The sequence below is a fragment of the Protobothrops mucrosquamatus genome, unplaced genomic scaffold, assembly GCF_001527695.2.
Source record: "Protobothrops mucrosquamatus isolate PMUCROS unplaced genomic scaffold, P.Mucros_1.0 scaffold527, whole genome shotgun sequence".
In the NCBI taxonomy this organism is placed as follows: Eukaryota; Metazoa; Chordata; class Lepidosauria; order Squamata; family Viperidae; genus Protobothrops; species Protobothrops mucrosquamatus.
In genome coordinates, this window is record NW_015386835.1 from 536914 (window position 1) to 555959 (window position 19046).

The following is a 19046-nucleotide window of genomic DNA, read 5'->3' on the forward strand; positions in this document are numbered from 1 at the left end:
ATTGAGCCTGGAATTACAGTCATAAGTCATGCCGGTTGTTAAGCAGGTCATCACTTGACTGCACTCAATTTTATGACCTTGTTTTGCAGCAGTCATTAAGCAAACAGCAGTGGTAAAGCAAACACCATGGTCGTTAAACGAATCCATTGTCTGCAATTGAGGTTTTTTTCCTGGAAACTGGAAGTAAACACCAATTTTTTGCAAAAAAAAATGGCACAAATCACAGTCACATGACTATGGAGTGCTGCAAATGGCCATAAATGCAGACCAGTTGCCAAGAGCTCCAAATGCAGTCACGTGATTCTGGTGGGGGACAGCCACCAGAACTTCAAATTTGGATCCTATGTACCTTATCTGAGCTCTGTCGTAATTTTGAACAGTTGCAAAGCAGCTAATTATAAATCAAGCATTATCTGTATCTGGCTTTTAAGCTACACTAGTTCCCAACAGGTTTTTAGGTGCAATTCAGGATGCTGGTTAGTGCCTATAAAGCTCTTCATGGCATAGAATCAAGATATTTCAATGGCCACTTTTCTCCAATTGTCTCTACCTGCCCCATCAGATCTGGCAGAAAAAGCATGCTCTGGATCTTGTTGATCAGAAAACATGTCTTCTCTGTAACAATGTCAGCCCTTTGGAACACCGTTCCTCCTGAGATTAGATTAATCCTAAAGTTGCTGCACTTCTGGATTTCAGAAATGGTAGAGTTAGTGAACTTATGAATTTGTTATTTGTCCAATTATCTTTGCTGTCAATTTTTTGATGTTTGTATTTTTTGTTTTGATGTTATATTATGTTAGTTGTCTAGAGTTAAAGCCTAGAGATGGCAGCCATAGAAATCCAATCTAGTGCTCAATTTTGGACTGAGGTTTTGAGCTCCATCAATATATATGTAAATTAGTTGTATTTTAAAATGTTTGAAAACTAAAAAAATGTGTCCTTAATATATAAGTCAGATGGCCCATACTTAAAAGTATTAAAATACATCATACTTACTTGGGACCAGAAACAGATGAAAAAAGAACTATTTTACAGAGTCATTCAATGTGAATCTATGACATTAATGGATTTTTAACCCTGGGTTAAAAATTGATGCACAACTTTATATTAAATAATTTATATTATTCCAATAGACAAATAAATTACTAGAAATACAATCCTAAATTAAAAGTAACTTTTATTAAAATATTCAAGTAAGGAGAATGATGAACAGCACATTTTATCATACAACATATATCAAATGAACGATATAATTGATTTCAGACAAACAAGCTTTTGCCGGGCATAATTTAAGATTTTTTTAAAGATAAGAGCCAATATAAAGACCATAGAAATCTATGTTGCTTAATTCACACTCAGCTGTACTAAAAATTTGTATTTAGCATATTACAAAGGCTAGAGGTATATAATCTGGAATATTAAGGAACATATCTAGATGACATCCTTTGCTGCAGGCTGCATAGTTTATAGCAGGGGTCCCCAATCCCCAGTCCATGGACCAGTACCGGGCCACGGCATGCCAGCAACGGCATGCCACACAAACAAGCAAAGCCCCATCTGTGGGATGCAGGCAGCACACGAAACCACACCCCTTCCGGTCCATGGAAAAACCTCTCTCCACGGAACCGGTCCCTGGTGCCCAAAAGGTTGGGGACCTCTGGTTTATAGTATGAAATGGGAATCTGTACCCACAGAAACTATAATTAATGTGTAAGATTTTGAGAAATGATTCTTTATTTGAACTGAACTCTATACTGTGCCAGTTTGACCTATGGAATGAAATCAGTATGGTCTTTATTTGGCCTGCGGGTTTTTCATGTGCTGGTACTATTACTACAATGTTTATTAGCAGTGCTACTGCCTGCTGCAATTAGCATACTGCAGTACAAAAAAGAAGAGTAACATCTTAATGGTAAAGAACACATTTTAAATTTTAAAAGTCCTAAATTAAATCCTTGGCATCTCAGGTTGGGCTTAAGTAGGCTCCTGTTCAAAACCTGAAAGTGCTGCTCATCAGTACAGATAATTCCAAGTAAGTTGACTAGTAGCTTGACTTGATATAAGGCAGCTAGTTGGGAAGATTTGATTTAACTTTAATATTCATAATTCAAACATTCATCGAGCACATTCTCTTCTGAAATCCCACTTTTTACATGGAAATACTTAAGAAATCAATAGTGCGTATTGCTCATCATAGCTTCGGTCCCTCTGAAAGACAGCCTGGGTTGGCACGACACATGAGGCTAAAAGGCGATTGGCCAATTTGTGACTCAGTGTGTTGTGCAAACCTAACCTGTAGAGTCGATTTATGATTCACTGTGTGTTCCGTCAGGCAATTTGGTTAATTCATAAGCCATTATTATATAAGCTATGGCTAGTCTACTGTGCAAACAAGCCAAAGACAGTTCATGAAATTTAATGAACAAAATCTAATTATCACATACTTAAAAACAAATAGGATTCTTTTATTACAAAACACAAATAGAGAACAATAGAAATGTTGAACACATACCACTGATAGAAAAATTGACATTAAAAACCTTCACTTAAAATGTATTAACTTAGAATATATTGTGTTCTAGAAAGGGTTACTTTTAGTCTAAATTACTATATGGGAGAAACCTTTAGGAAAAGCATGCACCATCGGTAATGTATTTTCACAGATAACATTTTTAATTGCAGGGTGAATCATAGGATAGTACATAAGAGCTTCTTCTCCCGGAAGGGATTTTCAGATGCAGGCACTGGTATAATAAGGGGATCTTCTCCCATATGAGCATCACAATATGCCAATAAATCAGCAGCTGCCTTGGATACCTAGGAGCATTTTAAAAAGAAGAAAAGGAACAAAAGAAAAATGGGGGAAGGATTATCTAAGTATTATTACTACTTCCATAGTGTTAATAGGTTGATCCAAGCAGTTAGAATATTTCTATGAAGTAGTCCTTTATACCCTAGCTGGGGAACCAGATGCCCCAGGCTTGCACATGATTCTTGAAAGCTTTCTGTGCATCTCCCAGCCTCTCAAGAAAATTCTCTGCATTATAATTTTGAATAAGGCAGAAACACAAAAGTATTAAGTATATAAGCAGTAATCATATAATTAAACTACTTCATATTAAATTAAATTATTTTAAAGTTTTTACCTTGCCCATCAGATCTTTTTTGAGAGTAGGATTTGGAGGCATACCATGCATATACCTCAAACTATAGTTCAGTATGTTATTTATTAATCTCTCTAAAATTATAGTACATTCCTAAAACAGGACATGTATAGACTATGGGGAAGAGTCCAAAACTAAATATGAAAAAGTGATATACTGTGTTTCCCTGAAAGTAAGACCTACCCTGAAAATAAGCCCTAGCTTGATTTTGGGGGGTGGGCCTAATATAAGCCCTACTCCAAAAAGAAGCCCTAGTTTTGGGCCGAGACACACACCTAAAAATAAAGCTAGGGCAGGGTGGGAGCTCGCCACACGCCCCGCACCCACTTACCTTGCAGCCAGGCCTCTCCTCACCGGCCCACTTCTCCCGCGTCCACAGGCCTGAATTTTGCAGTCAGGCCTTTCCGGAAGGCCTCTGCAGCCAAAAACCGAGCTATGGATTCAATCTATAGCGCCATTTTGCAAGGCCTTTGCAGCCGAGAACCAAACTATGGATTCAATCCGTAACTCGGTTCTCAGTTGCAAAGGCCTTCCGGGAAGGCCTGACTGTGAAATGCAGGGCCGAGCTCCATTCTGAGTTGCAGAATGAAGCTGCTCCTTTGGCTGCAGAAGAAGTGGGCTTGCTGGGTGGGGCTGTCGATGCCAGAGGTGAGTGAAAAAGACACCCCACGAAAATAAGACCTGGGGCCTCTTTTGGAGGCAAAAAAAAGACCCGGTCTTATGTTCAGGGAAACACGGTATTGATAATTTTTTTCATATTTTTAGAACAATGTGGAAATCTTCACAAGTCCCGCTAAAAGTGGAACAAAAACAGATGCAAAGGGAAAGAAAGACTAAATGAGTTATTTAAAAAACTTGACCAGTATCTTTGTCAGATATTTACATGATTAATTAGGCACTTCTCTTTAACAGCGAAGCCTCTGTAATAAACAGTGGCCTCTGCATCAGATCAAAGAAATACAGTATAGGTCAGTGATGGCGAACCTTTTAGAGACTGAGTGTCCAAACTGGAACCCAAAATCCACTTATGCATCGTCGGGTGCCGGGTGGGTGTGGCCCATTAGGTGGGTGTGGCCCATTGGGTGGGTGTGGCCCATTGGGTGGGTGTGGCTGTGGTGGTAACAGCAGACTGGGTGGGACTAAAAAGTTCAATCAATCAATTCCAACTTTGCAAGATCTTTTTTCTTCCCACAAGAAGTTGAAATTGACTGATTGATTGAACCTTTTTTTTTGCACATGGCGGCGGAGGCCTAAAGCGAAAAGGTTTTATAAAACCCAGCTGAAGCCCTAGGACTGGGGCGACGGTGCACGTGCCCACAGAGAGGGCTCTGAGTGCCGCCTCTGGTACCCGTGCCATAGGTTCGCCACCACTGCTATAGGTGATCCTTATTATTCACAGGAGTTTCATCAGCATAAAAGCATAAACTGCAAATAATGCAACCTTGAGTATATGAAAATTAAAGGATTATCTTCTTCTTCTGCATCATCCCTGTATTTACTCTTCTTTCTCCCTGTTCTACCTTTGGATCACCCCAGTCACAGGGCTTCAAACAGATTCTTTACAGCAAGCATCCTTCTTCTTTGGAGTCTACACTCAGACGATGATGTAGAGGGTCACCTCATTCATACCAAGTGGTTCATGATGAGTCTCCACTCTGTACAACTCTTTCCAATGAGGGAGTTGGGGACTATCAATTGCACACTATATTTTATTGATGCCAGCAGTCTGTATGCGATGCTTAGAGGGATTTGTGAATGTATTAGAGGCAGAGTTAACATTCAGTGGCTGGACACTAGTGCTTTCTGCAGACCATTCGCTGCTCATTCCAATTGCTGCAATTGATATGTGGGCTGCATTAGTAGCCAGTGATATAATCAAAAGGCCATTCTAATATGACAGACCTGCATCATGCAGGACAGTTATCACAAATTTTGTTTGTTTGTTTGTTCTATCACCAACCATAAGTCACTCCAAAGAACAAAGTCAATGCTATAAGGAAGCCATGTGAAATGTTGCAGCAGAACTGGCCAGCAAGATGCAATTTATTTTATTCATATGTAGTTCCCATACATATTTTATTTTTAGTCTATGATAATGTACCAAATGGTACATTCTGGCACAAGTACAGACATTCAGAAAAAGAAAAGAAAAGCTCAATTAGATTGGTCAGTTATTTTTGTGCTAACGGATTGTAAAATAGTAACAGAAAGGAAAACAAGGAAAAATTAGATGAGAAATGAATGCAAGGAAACTAAATTTTGGAATATGTGTCCTTCACCAAGCAATGTAACTTGGAATCACTTAGACACAATTTCTGATAAATTGGTTTTTAGATCTCACAATCCAGACAATGTAACTATATTAAACCAGTAGTTGATTAAATATCTTTTGGTTTATTATAAATGAATATTACCACAAATTCTACCTCGGAAAGTTGTTACCAGATATTTATGATTTAAGAGAAAGTTTAGCAATCTTTGAAAGAACTAGAGAATATTATCATTACATTTCAGAGTAAAGAAGGTGATTAAAAACAGCCCAAGTTAGAATATAATCCTGTTAGATACCCTATAATTATAAGATTCACTGACAAGACAAAATGCTGCAATTACTACAGTCACCTTCCATGAAAAGACAGACATAATTACTGTTCATGCAATGACACCCACTCTGCTTGTGCTTTGTATCTAAAATGAGCACATCCACAAACATCTCACTAATGCCAGTGTTGATTTCACAACACTATTTTAGAAATAATTAACAATTCCATCTTTAAAGGAGAATGGGAAAAGCACAATAGCTGCTGCACGCAATTGTTCACAATGCTACTTATGTTAAAAATCAGTGTTTCTTGACTGGATGTCAGCAGCTTAGTTTTATTATTCTAAAAGGTATCTGCAAACTTTAGTTAACACCATACAAATTTATTCTACAACATTGGCTTTAACTTTTTCCATTTCACTGTTTTATTTTTAAAAAAGGAATTTTCTTTCAGCAGCAATATTTATCTGCAATGCATTAGTTTCATCTCAATCATAGCTACTGTTCTTAATTAAGATCTAATTTTTTAGTATATTTTGTTCGTTATTCTGAATATTTTAGAGTTTAATTTATCAGTTCCTATTTGGACAATTGGGTCTTTGCATATTTACTTGAAATATGCACAAATCTCTTGTTAATACAAATAGTAGTGATTAAATCAAGAAGCCTCTCATACTTTTTTTATTTTTGCTGAATTGAGAAACTATTATGACAAATTGAGAACAAACCAAAATATTAAACTTTACAATATTTGGAAATCATTTTAATAGCTTTTTAAAGTCACTAGCCATTCAAAACAACGGCAATAAAATTAGAGGCATTATGGTTTACTTATGAGCTGTGTTTGCATATAAGCTATGCAAATAAGCTCTGTATACTAAGAAACATGAATGTATTTCTCAGCTTAGTAATCAAAGTCTAATTATCTGAATATGCCCTGGGCATGCATATGGTTTCCAGATGTGTGATCATCCAAGTAGTATATAAAATTGGACCTCTTTAGCTTTAGAAATAAAACTAGATTAGATAATATTCAACTTCTGGAAGAGAAGAAATGTTAGCAATAAACAGTACTAAATCCCCAGTCTCCGTTTTCCTTTCCATAGTTGTTAGACCTAATCTCTCTGCTCTTTGGATGTATATTTGTTATCTATTTTGACTCTGACATAAAAGATTCTGTTGCTCAACAGTTATTGCATATAATATCACAAAGCAATATAATTGATTCTCATAATCCTCAGCATCAGCTTTTTCAAAATGCCAATTTAAATATATCATTTAGAATGTTTTGTACATGTGGAAATGAGTCATCTCTGTTTATGCATATGCAGGAATACAATAATGTTTATGTGGGAATGTTATTTGAGAAACTAATAAAAGTTAATTAATTTACAATGTATTGTTTCATTTCCAAAGAGAAGTAAATGTGTGTACATTCATTTTGCTTATCTCATGAATGTAAAAATCACAATCTAAAATATTCAAGCCAAACATCTGTCGTGTGCGGTAGTAATTTCAAACCAGATAAAAATCTGCTTAGGCAGTGTTTTTAAAGAATGGGTGCCTATGAGGTCTTTCAGAAACAATGTTAGTACTGCAGTTGACAGGACAGCACAATGGGTAGGTGTTCTGGGGAGGGTTTAAACTTCACAGAATTGTCACTGATCCAACAACATTTAATTAATTTTACAAGCCAAGATATCCTCTGTTCTGTATTGTGAACAGAAAATCTAAGAAATGTCAAAGGCTTTAAAACACTTCCAAATTACTTTGTTCACTCAAGTACCACAAAATTGTGCTCTGAAAGGATGCATCACATCTAACATTCAATAAATCTACTAACTCCAGTGACAACGGATATAATCTACTTTTTTCTTAAATTAAAATGAGAGATCGTCTTTTCTCAACAGTAAAATTTATCAACAAACTAAGAGAGTTACAGAGCTGCTCAGGAGATAATTCAAGGATAATCTGATCCTTCATGTGCTATTAACTTCCAAGCATAAATGCTATAAGTAATAGCTATATGCCCTAATTTCAATATAACCTAAACATTTATGCAACTTGAGTAAATTCCAACATTATACAAATGTTGAACAGTAGGATTTTTCTCTCTTTAAATCCACAATGCCGACCTTGGCCTTATTCTATTCTAGGATTACTCCAAGGTCTCTGAATCAGATTTTGAGAATCTAGGGGGGTTCTAGGAGAAAGAGTATCTTCCCCTTTTTTTCTACAATAGACACCCATCCATGAACAGTGAAGGTCACTGTAAATCAGGGGTGTCAAACTGCCGGCCCACGGGCCGGATGCATCACACTGAAGCCGCGCCCACCCCAGCTCCAGCAAGGGGGAAAAAGTCGCAATACGTCGTGACACATCACCTGACGCAGCGAGTTTGACATCCCTGCTGTAAATAGTTACAGCTTCCCAATAACAAATATCACAGGATAATATCTGTAGGAGTTACACTGAGAATCGGAGAGTGCCAACGAAGGGATTATTGTTGTATCAATGGCTACTCAGCCCCCTGCCCGAGACGTGCAGAACAGATGTCCCTTAAGCTATTAGAAAACTGGTGGTGGTAGGAAAGCTACAGGTTTAATCTGCGCTGGACATAAGGGGAAATTGCACTCTCATATCGACAGATGGCAAACAACTAGCTTCAGCCTAGTACCGATGCCAGTATGCCATATGAAAATTCTTATCTAGCTATGCTGGTTGAAAATATGAATAGCGTCTGCAGATTTCTAACCAGTGAATGGCTAAAATTTGTAAATATGATTACAAGTTCAAATTTACCTTTATCCTATCCAGATATGCTTCCATTTTTAATTGCTCCACTGCTTTTCTTGCTTGAGATATATTTGTTGTACTGTTATTAGGCATTATCTCCTTCATTCTGATTTTCCTAGATCAATAAAAATGAGAGCATTACAAATTGTTTATTTTTAAAAGATAAACCATTCTAAGAATAGATATATTTTTCTAGCTCCAGTTTCTTCTTAGATCCTTCTTTCATTTCACTGATCAATCTTCATTGAACTGCCAGTATGGAATTTTATCTTTGCAATCTTCCTCTAGGCTTTTCAATATAATCAGAGATCAGGTTACCTAATAATAACCCATCATATTTAATATGTAATTAAGTCATTTATTGTAGCAGGAGAGATCAGCTTTGCACAACGCCCTAATTTGAGAATGAGTAAAGGCAGCATTGGCAGAGCAGAATCATAAGGGACAGGATTTTCAGTTTTTTCCCACTAATTATTTGAACTGGGGAGGTTGTTTTTTATTTTGATTTGTTTTCTTTAATTGGCCTGTTTCTGCATTTCCTGCCTGAATATATCAGGAAACTATATGTCTTCAGTGATAAGTAATAATACCACTGATTTTCATCTATCAGTTTCAGGGCTTGTAGGATTTCAAAAATGCTTATGGGGGGCGGCCACAAGTTATCCATTTATTCATAATAGTTTTAGAGAGAGGGAGAGGAGAGAGAGAGAGGGAGAGAGAGAGGGGGAGGGGGAGAGAGAGGGGAGGAAAAAGAGAGAGAGAGAGAGAGAGAGAGAGAGAGAGAGAGAGAGAGAGAGAGACCCGAGTTGGTTTTACAAATCAGGGAATTGTCCATTTGTCCGTCAAATAAAATTCCAGCCTTTAAAAACACTGATATTTGTTTCTTTATTTTAAAGAATTGCAGGCCAGATTTAAGGGTAAAAGATCCAGTAATGTAATTTCTATAGCATAAACTAATAATCTTGAGCTAAAACCGTTTAACATCTTGTATATGTTTTTCCTGGTAATTTAGTTTTAGGTTCTTAGTACATATTAATCTTTCATATTAAAACAGAATGTTTCCTATTGTCCTCTGCTTTATCCTCTGCTTTATCTTACCAATTTTGTAAACCCAGCAACTATAATTTATAGATCATTCCTTATGGCTTAACACATGTCAATTCACCCTATGGCAATTTATTCAATCAGTAAAGAGCCAGTTTGTTCTAGCAGTTAAGGCAGCAGGCTAGAAACAGGGACACTGAATTCTAATCCTGCTTTCAACATGAAAACATGCTGGGTGACTTTGGGCAGTCATTCTCTCTCAGCCCAACCCACCTCACGGAAAAATAGAAGACAAAGGAGTATTAGGTATGTTCACAACTTTGAGTTATTATTTCTTTAAAAAAAAACAAAAAAAACCTACCTTTACACAATATGTGAATCCCCACTAAATTAGTACTGAAATACTTATAAATGGTTAAAATGTCCACATGAGTATAAAATTAATGTATAAAATGTTAAATCTAGAGTTAATACAGTACCAGAAACAGAATCACTACAGAGAGAGAACTGAAAAGGAGAATCAATTGATTTATTTGTACCTTAAAAGAACCAATTTGTTTCTGTCATAAAAGAAATCTTACAACCAGATTTTGAAAGAGGTAATCGGTAAAAACCAATCAGTGAGAAGCAATGCCACCCTGTAATATGAACTTCCCTATATTTTGCCTCACTATCTCTCCTGCTATTATTGATGGTTAGAAGGGTTTGGTTTTGATATTAAGATATTTTATGTATCATTTGTATTGCACTATTCTGGTGCAGACTTTATTGCAACATTATAGTTTTACCTGAGGTATGCTAATGTGAGCAAGGTGGAAACATTTTTTTTATTACAAATAGCAATAAAATAACTAGCAAATCTAGCTTAGAATCAGTTTAAATTCCTGGGATATGGTGATATGAAAATCGATGGATGGTTAAAGAAAAACTGGACGTGAAGGATGCACTGCTGTTCTCTGTCTTTCTGGTTCTACAGAATATGAGAAGACTTAACGCATAGGACAGTGATGGCGAACCTTTTGGAGACCGAGTGCCCAAATTGTAACCCAAAACCCACTTATTTATCGCTGGGTGCCAGGTGGGTGTGGCACACTGGGTGAGCGTGGCTGTGGTGGTCATGGCAGATTGGGTGGGTGGGGCCAAGATGGGCGTGATCACCTCAATGTTGTTCGTGGGGAGGGACACCTGTGGGGGCCAGGCAGGGTTGGGGGAGATCCAGGGGGTTTCTGGCAGGTGGGATGGTGGGCAGGAGGCTTGTCCTGCGGGGCGAGGTGAGGCAGGGCGGGGATGCCATTGTCACAGGGCAAGGTGAGACGGGCCAGGGGGGCTGCTGCCTGACACCATCAGCCCCTGCACATAGAGGCCAGTGAGTGCATGGGTGCTGGGATGCATCTGGCCATATGGGATCTCAGTGAGTTAGCAAGCAGCTGGTTGAAGAGGGACGGTTGCCATCTCCGGGGCATGGTGCGCGTGCCCACAGAGAGGGCTCTGAGTGCCGCCTCTGGCACGCGTGCCATAGGTTTGCCACCATTGACATAGGACAACAGGCTATTGTTTAGGCTTATAGCCCAGGGAGAAGAGAAGTGCTACAAGAGAGCTGAATATTTGTGAGTGACAGGATTTTTTTTTAAAGTAAAATCTCTGCAAACTCTCCTACTAAATAAGACACCAGGGGGTTATTTCAGATTCAGATTAAAGTATTTCCAAATAACATACCCAAAAGCATACTGCAAAAAAGGGGGAAATTACTCCTGAACACTCACATCTAATTCATTATTTTTAAAAACTCAGTGCGAATATGAACCAGAAACAGTAAGAAGGTAATATTTGTCAGGAATTTGGATTTCTCTCTCAGGCAAGATTTTGTTTGATTCATATTAAAGTTTTACAAATAAGAAAATGGAGAATAAGCTACACCATAGATCTATATCTCTTGAGAAAGAATCCCAAAGGTCATAGTGCGCATCAGGTTTTTCCCCTTTAAGGCAGGTTTTATTTCATTTTATTTATTTAATTTGTTTGCCACCCATCTTGCTGCAAGGAGACTCTGGGCAGTGTACAACATTTAGTTTTAGATTTACCCTTCTGGACTCTTGAGACCAGCAATTCCTGAAGACAGAAACAGAGACATGAAAATGGATATGGTGTGGCTGAGGCAAAGAGAGACCTTGGATTTGAAAGCTCTTAAATCCTTTCCCAGACCAGTAAAATATTTGGATGAACAAGTCTCCTGTGTTTAGTCAGGTTCTCATAACTACTCTGAAAGAGTAATTCAAATGCCATTAAATAACTATTCAAGCACGCATAAAATTGTTATTCTGTGGATTTTTGTTCCTTTTTTGGCCTCTACTCTCGTCTTAAGAAAAGTTTTTGCCTGCTGCAGACATAAGTAATTGATGTAATATACTTGTGATTACAGCATGGGTACATATATTTGCAGACATAGTTATAAACCATGAATCAATAACTCTAACCTATCTGATGGGAAGAAAGCAAAGGACAGCTAAAACAAGCAGACATAATCTCTGCACTTTCACTTGGGGAACAAAAATAAAGCCATTTTGCAACAAATATTCACCCCCTTTTCCCTGCATATCTTTGCCACTGAATATTGTAAAAGTGACGTATAAAGTGAGAAAAGTGCATGAGCAAATAGCAACCGAAGTTTGGTGCTTGATTCATTTATTTCATAAAGATATTTTATATGTGATACCCCAGTGAATTGCCCTCGCCTCCCCTTAGAGGCAGTAACTAGTTGTACCACTTTCAACTACATTAATTACAACCACATGCTTCCTCTCTTTGGTTGTCAATTTCTCATATAGCTGGGTAGAAATTCTGGCCTATTTCTCCATGGCAATCTACTTCAACTCAATAATGCTTGAAAGTTTACTAGCATGACTTGCTCATTTCAGATTCTACCCCCTTTCTCTTTGAGTTGGTCTTTCCAAAACATCAAATTTGTTCTCCTACAGCCATTCTCTTCTAGACTTATTTGTATGTTTGGGATTAGTATCTTCCTGTATGACCTAATGCTTGAGAAGTGGCATTAGTCACTCCTGGTAAGATGGGCAGCTATATAAATTTGACAATTAGATAGATAGATGAGGGAGAGAGAGAGAGAGAAAGAAAGAGGGAGGGAAGAATTCTTACTGTTGAATGCAATATTTGTTTTCTGCCAAACGTAACAATTCCATGTAATTGCAAAATGTTCATATTTGATTCATCTGTCCCTAAAATGTTCCTTCAGAGAACTGGAAAGCTGTCCAAGTGCCTTTTGGTAAATTTGAAACAAGCATTACTATTCTTAGTAAGCAGTGGCTTCTACCTTGCTTACCATACTCCCAAGAATGCCCTTTTTAACCAGTTTTTTTTCAGATGGGTAAATTTTGTAGACTGTTTGGTCAAGGCAAGAAAATCCTGCAGATCCCTACAGGCTTTCCTAGGGTTTTAATTTCCTGTATGCTGTGCTCTTAGAATGGTTTTGAGAGGATGGCTGCTGTTTGTAGTGTTCACTGATCTCCAAGCCTTCTCAATTTCAAGACTGTCTGTATTGCTATTAATGGAGAAATAGTTTTTCACTGTTTTCACACTGAACATGTTTGAACATCTAGAACTGATATGACAAGACTTTCATATTGATGAGGAGCCAAGATTTGTGAGATTTGCATAGGGTAGGGTTGCTGGCACACATCAGCCCTGATTGTTTAATGAAGCATTCACGTACATAGCCCTAGTTACATCTGTAATGGAACTGATTGAATTAGAGATAAACTACATTTTTCACACCGGCACATCATATTGGATGACCTTTGTTTATGAAATGAATAAGACAAAAATGAAACTTTAATTATTTTTCGGTCAGATTCCATATATACAATATTTATTAGTTGGACCACGTGAAGCTCTGATTACACTTGGTAGCAATTATGCAGAAATTCAGAAAATCTTAACACTTTTTCATATAACTGAATTTATTCTCTTGCCTATTTCACACAATTACCTCCTTCATTTCTTACGAGGGAGAGGCAGGGAAAGGACACACCTCTGCTAGAGGAAAAGTCCACTGGTATATTGTTAGATGAATCTAAAACTCAAATATAATTAACTATTCTGTAAGCCTGCAATGCCTTCTTAAAGGACTTACCATTTATATCTGTTTAAAAAGCAACTACTGCAACAACTAGGCTTCTAAGGAGATTCATCCCAAGCATGGGCCTCTGCAAAGGGAGCAAATGATGATATACATGTGACAACACTATTAAGCAAATGCTGCAACTTAAGTAAAGTTAGTCAAATGTCAGAATGAAAGTATATAATTGCATCAATGCAGTGTCATCCTTTTGACATCATGTAGATATGGCTGCATAAATGTACATTGCCTTAGAATTCCTGGATAGATTCTGTAGCATTTCAGGTACAAAAGAATACAGAGCTTTTTTTTGGGGGGGGGGGACATATTGGTTTGAATTGAGTTAAGATCCTGCTTGATTTTCCTTAGAGATTTGTTAACATTTATATACAAGATTAATTTCTGAGCACAAGACAGGATTATAAAATTAAGAGTTAGTTCCGTGAATATTGATATTTGTCTGCTTTTTTTACATCAATTCACAATAATTACTATATTTTCCCCAGTACAGACTCTTAGAACACATACTTGCTCAGGTTTCAAGTTCCTATACCTTCAAGTCTCCACCAAACCCAGAAAATACAATCTGCTTTTGGTTTAAATCCCATTTTTGCTTCTATCATACTTTCTGTTAAAAAAATAAACCAATTTTTATTTTCTATATCCCTGTTATCACAAGTTAATAGATGTAGTAATAAAAATGATGGAATTCAAACTGTTCAGTAAAACTTAAATTCATTTAAATTACAACAGAACAAAATGACTTTGTTTGCTTACTTTGTGCTATTTCCATCCAAATTATACTTGGGATTATAAAACAAAATGGAAAGTATGCCAGTTTTGATTTAGAACAGGGATCTCCAACCCCTGGGCCACGTCAACTACTGTGGCCTATTCAGAATTGGGCCATGCGAGTGGCAGCCAAAATGCATGCACGCTCACGCAGCTCAACTTGTGCGAGTGGTGGGCCGGCGGGTACTTGCACATGGCAGCCTGTTGGTCACACAAATCGAGCTGCGCACATGCGTGCCAGCCCACCATTCACCCAAGGGCTGCGTGCACACAGGTGCGCCAGCCCACTGGTTGTGCAACCCAGTTCTTCTCTCCCCACAATTGGGTCGCCAAGCCGCAGAACACAAATTTCCCTAATTCTTCGTGGCATTTCATGATAATGATGGTATCCATTCAGTTGTGTCTGACTCTTGGCGATTTATGGGCCAGATCTCTCCACATCTTCTGATTTTGCACTATTTTTTTTAGATGTTCTATGCTCTGCCTGGTGTAATTTCTGATGGTGTCCAGCCACTGTGGGAACAATTCCTATTAAATATTTTCCCAAACCCAAATGTTATTTTTAATGAGTTCTTGTCTAAAAGTTAAGTACCTACATAGCCTTTGATTTCTAAAATGTCTTACCACTGGATGAAAATTTAAAATTTCAGTTTGGTCATGTGTTCAAAATATTTCTCCTTTAGCACCTGCTCACAGAACCATCCTATCTTATTAAACTAAAGTTATTAAACTAAAGTTGTCTTCAGACAAAGTCTACAAAGGAAAATAGTACCCAATATAGCATTAACCTATAAATACCAATCATAATTGAAAACTCTGTAATGATGTTCTGGTTTTCTTTAATTATATCATGATTCTAGGTTTTAATGGGTATAGAAAAAGGAAAAAAAGAAACATTATAATCAGATGTAGATCCTATAACTGTTAATAACTGTAAAGCTATTTTTATTTTTTAATATTTTAATTATTGATTATCCAATATTTAATGTAAATCAAATAAATGATCCGTTAATATAGATCAACAGTGCCATCTAGAGAAAGAACAGCAACTTGCAATGATTTGTGACCCTTTTTAATTGCACCACTAAATTCTGGAATAATGGCCAGAAATTAGATATGTGATTTGCCACAGTTCTTCAGCAAAATGTTGTTATGACATGCACTGCATAAGATTAATGTATTGACCCATATAAACAAACCAAAATCAAAGCTTATTTACTCACATTTATTTAATATGGTCCACAATTGTGCAAAGTTTTACTGTCTACACTCTAAAACTAACCTGACTAATATCTTGGGCTGCCTCAGGTTTCTTGGTCAGGAGCCATACAAATCATAAAATCCTAAGATAGGATTGGAAGAGACCTTGGAGGTCTTCAAGTGTAACCCCTGGTAGAAATTCTCAAACCATCTCAGGCAAATGACATTCCAACAACCTTTGCTTGAAAGCTTCCAGTGATGGAGTATTTATAACCCAAGGAGGCAGACTGTTTCACTGCTTGACAGCTCTCATAATCAGGAAATTCCTCATGTTTGGCTCTCTTTCTATAAAGCTTCCCACTCATTGGTTTTTATTCTCCCAGAATCGTTGGAAGTGAGGCAACATATAAATGTAATATATAATCATGTTATGGTCAGTTGGACAACCAGATGTTTAGATTGGATTTGGCATTTTTATCCACCTATCAATGAAGGACCTGGAATAGGAAGATTCTGTTCTTTGATGATGTAAGCTGTTCCAGGTAAGGTTGCCTTTTGCCATTGACTGATAGTGATTTTGTCAATGCCAGTGGTGTTAATGCTCCAATTGTTTGGAGATTGCATCCAAGGAGCTTATTATTATTATTGGTACTATCTTTGTTTTCTTTTGCCACAACATGTCCATTCTCTTAATCGATTTCCATAGGATTTAGACTCCTGAAATTTTACTTTTGTTACATGTCCCTCTTTTTTACTTTTGTTACATGTCCCTCTTTTCATTTTTTAAACTTGTCATTATCATTTTTCTTGTTGTTGTTATTCTCAGTTGATTACAGAACTGTATTTTTACCTCCAAAATCCTCTATTCTTTCCTCAGGCCTTGATCTTGTGTTGGAAGTATGAACAAAAATACTACTTGTGCTCCAACCATTTTTGCTTTCCTGCCTAACCCCTAATAGTCACTTGATAATTCTTCCAGATTGCTTCTGGCAGTGTCATTGTTCCAATGTGAAATAGAAGAAAAGGACTATGATCAATAGGATTGATTAATCAGGTTAGTGTCTCTCCATCACTCCATCACTTGGGAAACAGCATATTTCCCTTGATATCAAGTCTGTAGACTGCCGACTCCAATTCTCTCAAGAACAGGTCACCCATCATCACAACATACCTTTGGCACTGTAGTTGGATTTCTCGCCTCCATGGAAACTCAACCTTCCCTCTTCCCTGTCTCTGGAATGCTGAGAGAAAACTCTTTCCCAGAAGTTAAGTCTGTTTCTGCCCTCATGAATACTTGCATCTTTAATCTCTTTCTAACTCATACCTTCCCATCACCTCCCTTTATCTCAATGTCCCAAGCAGGGGTATCCCAATCATTCATCTGTTTGTCACGTTTACAGTCCCCTAAGCCAAGACATTCAGCTCTTCTCTTTCTATCATCTGGTTTGTTATTTTGTTCCAGCCAAAAACATTTTTCAAAAATCTTTACTGCAGAGCAAGGGCTATTCTCATCCCATCTGTCCCATCCATTGGGTGGCACTGGGGGGGGGGGGTTGGCGGTGGCAGGAAATGAAAACTGAAAAAAATATACAGCAGGTAGAAAGTATCCATTTTCTGAGCCTTCTCACACTTCAACTCTGTCACAGAAAAGGAGTCAATTAACCTCCACTGACTCCTCAGATAACAGATAACCCCAAATAAGACAGTTGATCAGGGCCACTTATTTTAGTCTGGAACAGATCCAGAACCATTTGGGGCAAACAGTTACCTCTCAAGGTTATTCAACTGAATCAGAGGCCAAAGCAAGATCTTTTTGTTTTGGTTGTTTTGCTTTGTTTTGCTTGATAAACTTCATCACCCAACAATATAGTATTGTAAACAATAAAATATATGTTTATTTCCCATTTTTATGATTATATGGTGAACATCTGGTGGTTTTTTTTATGCTGTGCCCTTATACAAATGGATTTTTTCCTATTAGTTTTGGTATCTTTGATTGAAGGATTATATGCCCTCAAGTCATTTTCAATTCCTAGTGATCATATAGGTAGATTTTCTCCATGAGTGATATTTTTAAACAGCTATTTGGTTTCGTATAGTTGTCACTAAATTCATAACATTCTGAAACATGTACATAATTTTTAAAGGGTATTTAATGATGTTCCTCATCTCTTGCCTGAAAACAGTTTAAAATCTCTCTGATCTTTTTTTTTTAATCTAATGCTAGTGTCCTGCATTCATCACTGTAATACAACTGGAACGGTCTGTCTGTTTTGCACTAAAATCTGTTCTGGCACTCTTTATCCCAACAATTGAGATTCCTGTTGCCTGTTTATCAGCTCCCAAGTAGAGAAAAAGAGAAGAGGGTAAAAAAGCAACCTTTCTTAAAATGCTTCTTTTGAAGGTTTGAGGCTTCCCAAAAAAATTTCTTTTTCCTTCAGTGCCACCCTAACCTTCTGCACATTACATTCGGTGCCTAATCATACAGCTAAAATGTTCATGAGAAACCAGCTTACTCTAATAAATATCCACTAACATAGCTCTTCTATCCCCAAAAGGCACAAACAACAAACGATGCCAGTTTATAATCTCTCCCACTTCCTCAGAATATTTGCCTTCTGCCCACAGACCTTCATTCTCGGATGCACTGCAACTGCCTCTCTAACATACGTGTTATGGACACACATACATATCTGCGTTCTCAGATTTTCTAAATTAGGTGCCACATGGCCTGGAATACTGTACCCAGCAGCTCAAGATACTAAATACACACATACACAAACACACACACACACACACACACATCCATATATATATACAGCTTCTGTTCATTAGAAAGAGTCATCCATGCCAGTTCTTGCCATTACTCTGATTTTATATGTTTGAAGTCAGATGAAAGTCTTAATTATGTGAGAAGTCTGTTTAATGCAGAAAGTAGAGAAGCCGAAAGAGGGCCTCATCAGTGAAATATTGCCTTATTGCACTGTTTCTGGCAATCCCAGTGACAATTTCTTTAAACTAATTATTTCGGATAAGACCAAGAATGCAACCATGCATGCTTTGAAAACACTTGGGACACACCCCAACTCTACAAGCTGTGAATCTGCCACGGGGCAAAAGTCATTCCCCCTCTTCTCAACCAAACCCATGGGTTTGAGGCACCTTGACAGCAACCCAGTGCCCCAAAGCGGGGCTTTTTTTTCCTAAGTTCCCCATCCGCGCCCACCTTCGCCCAGTTCGAAGACTTACCGTGCAGCAAGAAATGGAGGCTTTAGCCAGCCAGAGAGATTCGAACAAGCGAAGCCACCACGCTCACGCCTCGAGTGCAAGCAGGGACGTGCTGAGGGTGCACATGCCCGGGGAAAAAAAAAACCCA

At 37.7% G+C, this 19046-nt stretch overlaps 1 protein-coding gene across 1 annotated transcript; it reads right to left on the reverse strand.

Moving 5' to 3' along the window:
- Nucleotides 1–1660: 1660 nt before the first annotated feature.
- On the reverse strand, nt 1661–19046 carry GNG4 (G protein subunit gamma 4). Its single transcript, XM_015816918.1, has 3 exons — nt 18920–19046; nt 8509–8617; nt 1661–2817 (listed from the first exon to the last, which is right to left on the reverse strand). Exons 2-3 carry the CDS (start codon nt 8605–8607, stop codon nt 2689–2691), a joined length of 228 nt encoding a protein of 75 aa, XP_015672404.1. The 5' UTR covers nt 8608–8617; nt 18920–19046; the 3' UTR covers nt 1661–2688.